Source organism: Hemitrygon akajei, chromosome 4 (genome assembly GCF_048418815.1).
Source record: "Hemitrygon akajei chromosome 4, sHemAka1.3, whole genome shotgun sequence".
Classification (NCBI taxonomy): Eukaryota; Metazoa; Chordata; class Chondrichthyes; order Myliobatiformes; family Dasyatidae; genus Hemitrygon; species Hemitrygon akajei.
Window position 1 is genome coordinate 12,073,927 of NC_133127.1, and position 13,986 is coordinate 12,087,912.

General features: G+C 42.6%; 1 protein-coding gene across 2 annotated transcripts in view; it reads left to right on the plus strand.

Annotated features, from left to right (window-relative positions):
• Positions 1-13,986, plus strand: part of LOC140726126 (protein O-GlcNAcase-like) — a 303,790-nt gene that overhangs the window by 110,087 nt on the left and 179,717 nt on the right. For both annotated transcript variants that reach the window (XM_073042089.1, XM_073042091.1), the window contains exon 7: positions 11,404-11,549. In XM_073042089.1, the coding sequence (XP_072898190.1) occupies positions 11,404-11,549 (146 nt within the window). The remainder of the gene's footprint in view (positions 1-11,403; positions 11,550-13,986) is intronic.

The window sequence follows — 13,986 nt, forward strand, 5'->3', positions numbered from 1 at the left end:
CTTGAGATATTTATTAGGAGCACTGCTGACACAGGACCCCTAGCTTTGCCGAGGAACCCTAGCAACCATCCCACAATCTTTTTGACCCCCTACCATAGGCAGGAGGTACAGGAGGACTGTTAGGATGGGAAACAACTTCTTCGCCCAGGCCATGAGACTACTGAACTCCCTGACACTACTCTGCTCTCATCACCCTCTTCTAAATACAATAACCAAACATAACAGCAGAACTGAAGATCAACATAAGACTTCAAGTAAGCATCCTTCTTGTAGAAAATGAATGTCATTTTGGGCTGAGACCCTTTATCAGGACTGAAAAGAAAGGGGGAAGAAGCCAGTCCTTCCTTTACAGTCCTGGTGAAGGCTCTTGGCTTGAAGTGTCAATTGTCTATTTCTCTCCATAGATGCTGCCTGACCTGCTGACTTCCTCCAGCATTTTGTGTGTGTTCTTGATTAAAATACCTTGAAGCTGTTTCATTAAGCCTACAGTGATTGTACTTGCAAAAATGCCAACAAGTTATGAATCATATGATTGGCAAAACAAGAATAAATAACATCGGCAAAGACAAGCTGTAGTCTTCGTGCAGAGCTTCAGACTTCTGTCGAATGGTATACTTGGGTTGACACGTCCTGCTGTTGCCTCAGTTCACAATAATGTAATCGCTGGTTAGATTGGGCTGGCAAGAAACCCAGGCACAGAAGCACTGAGGACACAGTATGATAGAGTGTCACATTCAGGGTTTCCCACCATCACTGACAATACAGCCTTTCATTTGTGGGTTCAGATATTGTTACACTATGCAAATCTACTTGGCATCTAACGTCGGCTCCCAATGTACCATTTAAAGTTTAAAGCAGCCACAATTCCTTCTTGAACATTGTGTAAAAAAAACACTTTACAACAGAGCCCAACACCCACATAAGGCACTGCCAGATTCTGAGGCCGTTTCTTCAGTGTTCCAAGTAAATACATTATTAATTTAGAGACAGACAGTATATGTCACTATATGCAACCCTGAGATTCATTTTCTTGTGGGCATTCTTAGTAGATTTAATGACCATCAATGGAGTCAATTAAAAACCACACACGATGATGGTTGAGGAGTAATAACTGTTCCTGAACCTGGTGCTGTGGGTCCTGAGGCTCCTGTACCTTCTTCCTGATGGCAGCAGTGAGAAGAGAGTGTGCTAATCTCTAACCTGCATGAATTCTCCTCTACCTCTGTTGCATAGCCCAGCACACAAGTATGAACAGCTTTAACTACAGACCGCGGCTCAGAGTTGGAGTGAGGTTTGTGGAAGATAAGGTACAATTGTTGGAGAAAGAACCATTTAGAAAAACTTGCAAATGCAGAGTGTCTTTCACAATAAATGATTAACCTACTGCACTTGAGATCAGTGGTGCATTTCTTAGCTGTTGTTACATAATGATAAGCTACTGATACAGGCACTGATCCCTGGTTATTGTTCAAAAGTCTCAGTAAAGTTTAACCAAGTTACACATACTTCTGGTGGCCACTTTATTAGGTACACCTGCTCGTGATTGCAAATATCTAATCTGGCAATTATGTAACAGCAACTCATATGCTGGGATAGCAGGACTTTCATATGAAGAAAGACTGGATCGACTAGGCTTATACTCACTGGAATTTAGAAGATTGAGGGGGGGATCTTATTGAAACCTATAAAATTCTAAAGGGATTGGACAGACTAGATGCAGGAAGATTGTTTCCGATGTTGGGGAAGTCCAAAATGAGGGGTCACAGTTTAAGGATAAAGGGGAAGCCTTTTAGGACCGAGATGAGGAAAAACTTCTTCACACAGAGAGTGGTGAATCTGTGGAATTCTCTGCCACAGGAAACAGTTGAGGCTGGTTCATGGCCTTATTTAAGAGGGAGTTAGATATGGCCCTTGTGGCTAAAGGGATCAGAGGGTATGGAGAGAAGGCAGGTACAGGGTTCTGAGTTGGATGATCAGCCATGATCATACTGAATGGCGGTGCAGGCTCGAAGGGCCGAATGGCCTACTCCTGCACCTATTTTCTATGTTTCTATGATGCAGTCAAGAAACAGGGACACATCTTTTTATGAGAGAGAGATGTCAAATTACTGGGTGAAAGAGTAGTCCGTGGCATACTACAAGTCTGTGTCTTTATTGTTGATTTGCTGCAGGCTTGAGTGCTCGGTGGAGGGTGCTGATACTTTTTTGCTGGTGTTGTGGGGGGGGGGGTGTTGTTGCTTTGCTGCTGTGTCGGAGGTGGGAGCTGTGGGGGGGGATCTTTGGGGTTCTAACATTTAACTGTCATTCATTCTTTGGAGCACTCTGTTTTTGTAGATGTTTGTGAAGAAAAAGAATTTCAGGATGTATATTGTACACGTTTCTCTGACATTAAATATACCTATTGAAAGCTATTGAAGTTCAGTTGTTGTACAGCCCAAACATCAGAATGGGGAAGAAGTGTGATCTAAGTTACTTTGACTGTGGAATGATTGTTGGTGCCAGACGGGTGGTTTGACTATCTCAGAAACTGCTGATCTCCTGGGATTTTCACACACAGTCTCCAGAGTTTGCAGAGAATGGTGTAAAAAAAGCAGAATGTTGGTTCTGCAGGCGAAAATGCCTTGTTAATGCGAGCGGTCAGAGGAGAACGACCAGACTGGTTCAAGCTGACAGGAAGGCTACAGTAACTCATAACCACAGGATACAACAGTGGTGTGCAGAAGAACATCTCAGATCACAAAACACGTCAAACCTTGAAGTGGGTCTACAGCAGCGGAAGACCACAAACATACACTCAGTGGCCACTTTATTAGGTACAGAAGGTATATACTACCATGAAGTTAATTTTCTTTCAGGCATTTACATGAAGATGAATACATTAGAATTTAAGAAAAAAACTATACATAAAGACTGACAAACAACCAATGTGCAAAAGACAAATAGTGCAAATAAAATAAAGTATGCGGTATATTTAAATAAATAATACTGAAAACATGAGTGGTTGAAGTGAGTCTGCAGGTTGTGTCGTGCAATCAGTTCAGTTGGCTTATATTGAGAAAATCAGAAATCACCCTTGTAGGTAATTATCCAAACCCTGCAGCAAAAGATTTGGGAATAAAACTCCTTCCCAGCCTTCATGCAGACATTCACAAGCCCCTCACTCTGTAACTCCCTGGCTGCAGGCTTGATTTCTGATTTTCTCAATATAAGACTTATTCAGTAATTGTACAGTACCTTAGATCGCGTGTGTTGATGTCTGTCTTAGTATTGGCTCCTCTGACAAAAATTTCTTTGACCCACTATACCCCGGTCATTTACAATGCCTAATCTATTGTATTAACTTAATTTTCCAGGTAGGAAAGTTTAATGGTTCGGTTGAAATTGCAACTCAGTGTAACCTATCAAATATTGAAAGGCCTAGATAGAGTGGAGAAGATGTTTCCCATAGTGAGCTAGCCTAGGACCAGAGGGCACAGCCTCTGAATTGAAGGACAGAGATGAGGAGGAATTTCTTTAGCCAGAGACTGGTGAATCTGTGGTATTTATTGCCACAGACAGCTGTGGAATCAAGTCGTTGGGTATATTTAAAGTGAAGTTTGAAAGATTCTTGATTAGAAAGGGTGTCACAGGTTACAGAGGAAGGCAGAAGGACAATCGACCTTGATGGAATGGCTGAGCTGACTCGATGGGCTGAATGGCAGAATTCTCCTGCTATTTCTTGTTGCCTTACAGTCTAATAGCATATTGCTGCTGCTGTGAGAATTGCAGATGGTTTGGGAAAGGATTTTTCTTGTGAATTGACCCCATCATATTGCTACTCTCACTGGGATTGGCTGCTGTGTGCAAATCTAGAAAAGGGTGAAAAAAGTTGGTGGTTCAAAGTATAAAGGCCCCAACTTTATCTGATTCTGAGTGAAACCATGGTAGATAGCTGAAACCCTACAATTTCTCAGCCTCTAAAAAACCCATTAGGCTCCTAAACCAGCGTGGATACCTTACTCACCTCAACACTGAACTGGATCAGTGAACTCAACCTGGGGACTCAGTTTCAGGGACTCGCCAACTCATGTTCTCAGTATTATTTATTTATAGTGTGTATTATGACTTCTTGTTTTCTATTTGCAAAAATTCTCCTCGTCTGCACGTTGGCTGCTTGTCCATCTGTGTGTGTGGTTTTTTGTTGATTCTATTGTATTTCTCTGTTCCACTGTGAATGCCTGCACTAGTAGTATAAGTAGAAAGTGAATGGTAGGTGGGGTAGTGAAGGTGACAAACTCCCTGTGTATACTGATAATAAATTTGCTTTGAAATTTGCACACTGCTGTTCAAAGTCTTAGGCATTATTTATATATGTGTGTGTGTGTGTGTGTGTGTATATGCACATAGGTATACACATATATAGCTAGGGTGCCTAAGACTTTTGTGCAGTACTGTAGTAATTTTATATATTGTACTGTACTGCTGCCAATGCCCTAATGCCCTTCCCTTGGACAACATTGGTGGCGTGGAGAGGAGAGATTTGCAGCTTGGGCAACTGCTGGTCTTCCATTTAAAAAAAACCTTGCCCAGGCTTGTGCCCTGGAAACTTTCCAAGATGCAAATCCATGGTCTATCGAGACTAACGGAGGCTTACATGTACTGCTGCCACAGAAAGCAACATATTTCATGTTGTGTGAGCGATGACACACCTGACTCTGATATGGGTCTCTGTTGTGGACTGAGAGTGGAAAGGGGGTAGGGAGAGGGGAGTCATGGTTGGGAAAAGGGGAAGGAAGTGGAAAGCACCAGAGAGACATTCTATAATGATCAATAAATCAATAGTTTTGAATCAGATGACCTTGCCTGGTGTCTCGGGGCTGGGTGTGTCTGCACCTGCACCACACCCCCCCCTTCTCTGTCACCAGTCCCACAGCCCTCTCGCAGTGCTCCACCCTCACCATTCCCAGCATCCTTTGCTCCTGCCAGATTTACAATCTGGCTCTCCGTTCCACATTGACAAATACAGTACTGTGCAAAAGTCTTAGGCACCCTAGCTATGTATTTGTGCCTCAGACTTTTGCACAGTAATGCACACGCTACTTTTTTAGTGAGGTTCTTACTTCAAGTTGTTATCCAGGCATGGTTGCTGCACTTACTTCAGATGGGTTATTGTTCTTGGCTGTAATGTTGTTGGCTATTTAAAATATGGAAGAGAATGTCAAACTCAAATGGGTCAAGGACAGTGGAAGCAGACAGATGAATTGTCTTTGTTCCTGCCAATGTTTTTGGAGTTGGAGGCTGCCATTGTGTGGAACTGTTTTACATCCTCCATTTTGTGAGATGAAGTTGCTTTGCTTTCTGTGTTTTAAAGTAAACACAGTGTTGGTTCAGGTAATGGACTAGAGACTATTTCCAAATAAGAAGTTATTTGTGGGGTGTCTTTGATATAATATAACATGCAGGTTTGTGAATATTTGGGTCTGTGCCTGCCTGGAGTGATTGAACTTAGTTACTGAAGAGAACAAAGAGCCATAAATTACCGACTGTCGCTTGCTGGGAAAAGGGCAATAAATGGATGCAGAGCCAATAAAAAGGTGTTAAAGGTCAGACACATGACCTAAAGCCAATGCCATTGGAATGCAGCATTTGAATTGGTAAGGAACAAGTATAAAAGTGGCCACTGCCAGTGTGCTATCAGCGATAATTCTGTTTCGAGACCCACCGTTGCAAGGGAGAACCCCCATGCTAGGGCTGGGAGGAGAAAGGATAGACCATCTGGCCAGTGGAGATTGCCTATGGTGTTATAAATTAGCCATGTTGTCTGAGTGAGAATTGGTACAAAGGGAACAGCAGCATTCGTGTTCTAAGTTGTTGGCCTAGGGGTCAAAATACTTCCATTGTAGCTTGTGCAGAGAGAATAAAGTGTGAGCTTCGATTAATTACGAGTTGTGTAGTGAATTGCCTAACCTAGTTTTATTGATGAATGGTCAACACTGTTCTTCAAGTGCAGATAAGTGTTTTAATCCTCATCCACACAAATCGTTAATCGTTAATCCTGTAATGATGTGGTCAGTCAGCACAGATTTGTTAAGAAACTGTCATCTCTGGCTTAATGGATTCATTGATGGGATGTTGGCAATACTGATGTATTACTGAATCACCATCTTGAACCACTAATACCTGCCAGAGATGGAGGGGGTAAATGTTCAGGGTAGTGGGTGGGGTGCCAGTAAAGGAGTTTTTAAATCCAGAATGGTATTGACCTTCTTTGCTTGTTGTTGGAGATGTACTCATCCAGTCAAGTGGAGAGTATCTTACTACACTCCTGTTGTGTGTGGTAGATAGTGGTGAGGTTTCGCAAGTGAGCTGAATGAAGAAATGTCACTTTGAGATTTCCAGCCCCTGAACAGCAACTGACTGATTCTATGACTTGGGTTGATTCTGGTTTTCAGGATATAGCAAGATTAGTAATGGTTTGGTAAGATTGTTTGACCTAGTGTATATAATTTTACTGTGATGAGTTCCCAGACGCAGGCTAATCAGAAAATTGAGGCCTGTAGAATCCAAGGAAAGTTACATCCAAAGTTGACTCACGGGCAAAAAGCAAAAAATAATGGTTGATAGATGTTTTACTGATTGGTAGGCTGGCCATCAGGGATCTGCAATGCTGACTGCTCATCCTCTACTTTGTGTAATAATTAGGAGTAGGAAATTTTGTTAGTACGTTTGAAAAATCCATGTTACTTACATTGTCACAATGTGTGCTGGCAGTATTGGAACCCATCTGCGGAATAAAGACAGGCTCGGCATAGAGATGACGACTACAGTTTATTCTTAACAATTCCAGCAGAACATTGGTGGTTCGGCCGAGTGACACCAGGAGATGTAACGTTCTCAAAACTAGAGTGATGCCCTCTGGAGCTTAGCTCTTTACAGGGTCATCATGGTGTGGTTCTCTCATGGTCAAGGCGTGGCTCCAGATCCAACGAATTCTCAACAGAGGAGCGGAGAGAAGATGATGACAGTCCATCACAGGCAAAGCCCTCCCCGCCACTGAACACATCTACAAAGAACGCTGGCATGAAAAAACAGTATCTGTCAAGAACCCCCACCATCCAGGGCATGCAGTCTTCTTGCTGCTGCTATCAGAAAGGAAATACCGGAGCTTTAGGTCATACACCACCAGGTTCAGGTACAGTTACTACTCTTCAACCATCAGACTTCTGAGCCAGAGTGGATAACTTCACTCAACTCAATGCTGAACTGATTTCACAACCTATGGACTCACTTTCAAGGACTCCACAGCTTAGTATCAATTATTTAAGTTTTTTATTATTTACACAGTTTGTCTTCTTTTGTACATTGTTTGTCAATCGTTGTTGTATAGTTTTTCATAAATTCTATTGTATTTTTTGATTTTCTGCAAAAGCCTACAAGAAAGTAAATTTCAAGATAGTATATGGTAACATATACGTATGTTGATTGTAAATTTACTTTGAACTTTGAGCATTCTTACAATCTGTAGAATATAGAACAATATAGTATAAAGCCAAGAGATTCAGTATGTACTGTATATTAAGAATAAAAGGGTTGCTTGGGAGAGAATGGATCAGCATGTGGGACCAAATGCGTGAGATTTTTATATATCTCAGTTTTTACTGAGCTTTCAGTTTTTACTGTGGATTAGGGGGTAATATGGCAGCATCACGGTTAACACAACTCCATCACAGCTTGAGCCGTTCGATTTGGGCATCCTCTGTAAGAAGTTTGTATGTCCTTCCTGCGAGTGCTTCAGTTTCCTCCAGGTGCTCTGGTTTCCTCCCACAGTCTGAAGATGTACCGATTAGTAAGTTCATTGGTCATTGTAAATTGCACTGTGATAGATGGCATCCGTTAGTCTCTTGAGACCATGGATCTGCGCCTAGGATGTCTTGCTTCAGTCCCTCTCCAGGGTGCAGGCCTGGGCAAGGTTGTATGGAAGACCGGCAGTTGCCCATGCAGCAAGTCTCCCCTCTCCACGACACTGATGTTGTCCAAGGGAAGGGCAAGGGCCGATACAGCTTGGCATCAGTGACGTCGCAGGAGTTGCTAGAACGAGGTTGAAGACAACGTTGGACTGCCTCAGGGACTCCAGCTCTGGATTTGTCCTCAGGGTTTACTCCCAAAGCCTATCCCATGAGTGGGTATGGCCGCAAGGCAGCGGAGGTTTGAAATCAGAGTTTTCCCTCTCTTAGATGGACTGCCTTCCCAGGCTGACGAGCCATCTACCCTATGATTAGACTAGGATTAAATAGGTGCGCTGCTGGGCAGTGCGTCTTGGTGGGCCAGAAGGGTCTGTTCCGCGCTGTTTCACTAAATAAATAAATATGATGTAAGTTAAAGAAATGAGGGAGAGAATGGTGTTGTCTTAGACCACATACACATTAGCTGGGAAGAGTTTATCAGAAGCCTTAGAGTGCATCAAGGTGGGTAAAACCCTTGGGCATTTTGGAAGCCAAGCAAGTACTTGCAGAGGCTCTTGCAGAGATTTTTGCTTCATCTCTCATCATAGATGAGGTTCCAGAGGACTGTGGAACAGCTAATGTGGTACTATTGTTTAAAGAAGGGAGCAGAAATAAGCTAGGAAACAGGAGACCTGTGAGTGTAACATCAATGGTGAATAAACTGCTTGAGGGGATTCTGAGGGACAGGATCTACCAACATCTGAAGAGACAGGATCTGATTTGGGACAGTCAACACTGTTTTGTACGTGGGAAATCATGTCTGATAAATCAAGTACTTCTAAGTAGGAGGATAGATGAGGATAAGGCTAGGCAGTGATGTTGACAGTCAAGGTGCTCTCCACTGTTCAGCTATAGAAGTTGGCAAGAGTGTTTGGTGACATACCAAATATTCTCAAACTCTTTAGGCTAGCCGCTATCATTCGTTCATGATTGTATCCGTGTGTTGGGCCCAAGTTGATCCTCTGAAATGTTGATGCCTTGGAACTTGAAGCTGTTCACTATTTCCATTGCTGATCCCTTGATGAGACTGGTGAGTTCTCCTGACTTCCCCTTCCTTGGACTTGCTGCCATTGAGTGGGCTGTTAATGTTGCGATACCACTCAATCTGCTGATGTATCTCACTCCTATTATCAAAGTTCAAAATAAATTTATTATCGAAGTACCTATTTGCCACCATATACAACCTTGAGATTCATTTTCTTGTGAGCATACTCAATAAGTCCATAATAGAATAATCATAATAGAATCAATGAAAGACCACACCAACTTGGGCGATAAACCAGTGTACAAATACAACAAACTGTGCAAATACAAAAAGAAAGAAATAATAGTAATTAAATAAGCAATAAATATTGAGAGCATGAGATGAAGAATCCTTGAAAGTAGTCTATAGGCTGTGGGAGCATTTCAGTGATGGGGCAAGTAGAGTTCAGTGAAGTTATCCCCTTTGGTTCAAGATCCTGAATCCTGATGGTTGAGGGGTAATAACTATTCCTGAACCTGGTGGTGTGAGTCCTGAGATTCTTGTAGCTTCTTCCTGATGGGAGCAGCGAGAAAAGATCATGTCTTGGATGCTGGAATTCCCTGACAATGGCTGCTGCTTTCCTGCGACAGCACTCTGTGTAGATGTGCTCTGTAGAGGGGGAGGGCTTTACCCATGACGGATTGGGCTGTATTCACTACTTTTCATAGGATTTTCCATTCAAGGGCATTGGTGTTTCTATACCAGGCTGTGATGCAGTCAGTCAATATACACTCCACCACACATCTATAGAAGTTTGTCAAAGTTTTAGATGTCATGCCGAATCTTTGCAAACTCCTCATGAAGTAGAGTTGCTGCTATGCTTTCTTCATAATTACACTGTTACAAGAATCATCTCTTGCAATAGTGATCAGTGAGGCGCAGAGAATCTGTATTTTCCAACAAGTAACTTTCATTGTCTCAACTAAAAGGCATGTGGGTTCACAAACTAACTACCTGTGTGCACCCTATTAGAATTCGCTGTCCATCCATGAACAGTCAATGAAGAGAAAGGGTACTACCTGGGAAAGGAGTCTATGCTGGTTTGGCGATCCTCGCGGTCCTGATCTCCATATGTCTGTGAGGTTGTCCTCATCCGCGATGGTTGGCCTCTGGTTGCTGGAGAGTTATTGCCTCTGCTTATTTGGAGCTCCTGACTCTTACAGTATTCCTCATTAATTGAACTGGTGGATCTCCATCCCATTGTGTCAAGATCACCTGACCTACCTGGGTCACCTGCTTACTGGTTGTAGTCCAGGGCTACAACCAACATTGTTTCATGGTTCTGCCCACCCCAGCCTTGTCTGTTTGTGTCTTTCAACTCTGATTGGTCTAAACCATTTAAATGAGGTGACCCAGACAGAGTCTGACGAGATTACGGATTTCTTTATTGGTAGGTCTGGCATTTTACTTAAGTAGTTACTGATCTGAGAATGGTCTCAGGTTTAGCAGGTCATTACCTGAAGATCCTTGTGTCCACATTCAGTTGCTCTGATTAGATTATCCCAGAGCAGAAATCAGTTCAGAGTCCACAAAATGGGGCAAAACAGAGACAACTGGTTTGTCTGCTTCCCCTGTCCTTGATTCATCAAATCCACTAATTCTAGTTTCTTCTGACCAACAGCACTTACATGCTGGGCCCAGGACAGGGCCTCCAAGATGATAACACTGAGGAATTTTGAAATTTCTGACCCTCTCCACTTCTGAGCCCCCAATGAGGGCTGGCTCATGGAGCTCCAGTTTCCTCCTCTTGAGGTCAATAATCAGCTGGTTGTTCTTGCTGACATTGAGTGAGAGCTTGTTGTTCTGGTACCTCTCAGCCAGCTCCTGACCGTATATTTCTCTGATCATTATTACTGATTTAGTTCAGATGTTCGGTATATAGTTGAATTAAAATTTTCTGATAACAGTGCTCCAAAAGCATTTTCCTTTCAGCATCCCCGATGGCTGTGTAACGGCAAAACTGATCCAAAATCAAAACAATTGTCACCTACCTGCAAACGTATGAACTTGTTATGCTTGCGTGACATGTCCACAGCTCCAGTGATTGCTCTAAAAAGTCAAACCCTGTACTTGATCCTTTATTAGCAATTAGCAAACGTATAATTAAGCATTATTGAGCATTATCTCAGTGGTCAGCAAAGAAATTACCTCTGCTGACCCCAGGCTACAAACAGCCATGAAATAAGCATGATTACAAAGGTAATTCATCTTCGCTTTTACTGCGCCCCCACTGATGGGATGAATTTCCTTAATAAACACGTAATGTAGAATACATGGCTCCGATAGGCTAAATGTGGAAGGTACCGACATCTTCTGTTTAGTTGTATCTGTTTATTCAATAAGCAAGCACTTTGTCAGTTTATATTGGCAATCATCTAACTTTCTGTTTTCTCCTAGATCCACAGTTTGTGGCATCAACATTTGTCAGAGAAAATGAAGGAAGTGGTGACGATGACAAACTCTACTTTTTCTTCAATGAGGCAGCTCGAGAGTTTGATTACTTTAAGACCCTGCGAGTTCCGAGGGTGGCCCGTGTTTGCAAGGTCAGTTTGGAACCCTCCAAACCCTTCAGATCTATTGACACAATTTCTGCGGAAAAGAACAAAGACTTCACCAAGAGGGTTATGCTCTTCACGCAGAGGGTGGTGCAAGTGAGGAACGAGCTGCCAGCAGAAGTACTGCATGCGGATTTGATTTCAACACTTAAGAAAAATTTGGATATGTACACGGATGGGAAGGGAGTGGCGGGGAGGAAATGCATCTCTTCCAAGAAGGTGTAGTGTGTTCCTTCTCTCTGCTAGCCTGCAGGTCACCCTTGGGCAAGGTGTAGCACCTGCTCAACCCCCAGATCAGGGTCAGGTGAAGCCATGGGAGCAGGTGGTGGATGGTCGTATGAGCAGCTGATGCAGATCACAAGTCCTGGTTATGCGACCACTGACACTAGGCAGACAATCTCAGAAGAGTATTGATAATGGCTGGGGTCACCCGTCTTGTAAAGACACTGCCCTGAAGAAGGAAATGGCAAACCACTTCTCTAGAGAAATTTGCAAGAGCGAACATGGCCAAGACTATGATCACCCACCACAACAGCACATAAAGAATGAATGACGTAGATGGAGGGCCATGGTCCAGTGGCAGGCTGATGGAAATAGGCAGAATAATAGAATGAGATGGGCCAAAGGATCTGTTTCTGTGCTGTAGTGCTTTATGACACTACAATCACAAGGGTGTTTGATAAGTTCATGGCCTAAGGTAGAAGGAGTCAGTTTTAGAAAACCTAGCACATTTATTTTTCAACATAGTCCCCTCCTACGTTTACACACTTAGTCCAGCGGTCGTAGAGGATACGGATCTTGAACCTCTAGAAAGTGTCCACAGCGGGGATGATTGATAAGTTCGTGGCCTAAGGTAGCCGTTGATGAGTTATACAGCTCTCATTACATGCACATATAGGTCAACTCTTTTCTGAAAGTTTGAAGTTAATAACTCATCTCCTTCTACCTTAGGCCACGAACTTATCATTCACCCCTGATGAGTTATTAACTTCAAACTTTCTGCATAATCACTTGAAGAGTTGAACTGCATGTTCATGTAACAAGAGCTGTATAACTCATCTCCTTCTACCTTAGGCCACGAACTTATCAATCACCCATCTATGGACACTTTCTGGAGGTTAAAGATCTGTATGCTCCATGACTGCAGGACTAAGTGTGTAAATGTAGGAGGAGACTATGTTGTGCTAGGTTTTCTAAAATTGACTCCTTCTACCTTAGGCCACAAACATATCAATCACCCCTCATAAGAATACTTTTGATTGAACTCAACTCCACTTCCCCATTTTAACTACCTATATCTCTTTAGAAGTGCTTTCTCTATATTTTTGTCAGATTTCTAAGGTGACTGAATTCAACATGTTGCAGAATCATCATTCTCGATTCACACTCCCCTGATAGTAAGGACCAAGATGTTGGAGATCGGAACAAAGCAGGAAATTACAGATTGGTAATAGCGAAATTATTGGAAAAGATTCCCATAGACAGCATCTGCCCAGATGTGGAAAAGTGTGTACTTATTAGGAGTAGTCAACATAGTGTTGTGGAGATCCAATTTCACAGTTCGAGTAAGTGCCAAAGATGTTTGAGTGTAGGTAGTGGGATATTATCTACATGGACCTTAGTTTGATGAGGACCTCCTTTTTAGGCTGGCCCAGAAGATTAAGTCACATGGAATACAAGGCGAGTTGATAAATTGGACTGACAATTGGCTTCCATGTGAAAGACAGAAGGTAATGGTGGAGTAGGGCATCCTTCGTTGGAGGTGCTCCGCATGGATCCCTGCTGGGATTCTCATATAAATGATATGGATGACAGTGCACATGAGAAATGATGGAGTTGTGATTAGTGAGAAAGGTTGTTGCATGATATAGCACAATATAGATCAGTTGGAAATGGCAGATGGAATTTAATCCAGATGAGGTGTATAATTTTGGGGGTCAAATCTAAGAAAATTATACGAAATACAGTAATGCTCTTACAATCATTTTTCTATATTTGTCTCAAGTTCTAGGCTTGTATTAGCTGGAGTTTAGAAGAATGGAGGGGGGAGGAATCTCGAAAGAGTGGACATAGAGGGTATGTTTCCTATAGTGGGGGAGCCTAGGACCAAAGGACTCAACCTCCTAATACAAGGACGTCCCTTTAGAATAGAGATGAGGAGGAATTTCTTTAGCCAGAGGCTGGTGAATTTGTGTAAGTATTGCCACAGAGTGCTATGGAGACCAAGTCATTAGGTATACTTAAAGCAGAGATTGGTAGATTCTTGATTAGTATGGGTGTCAAAGGTTATGGAGGGAATATAGGAGAATTGAGTTGAGAGGACTAATAAATTAGCCATGATGGAATGACACCACAGACTCGATAGGTTAAATGGCCGAATTCTGCTCCTGTCTTATGGTCCAAGTTCTCCTGAGAGTTGAGGATT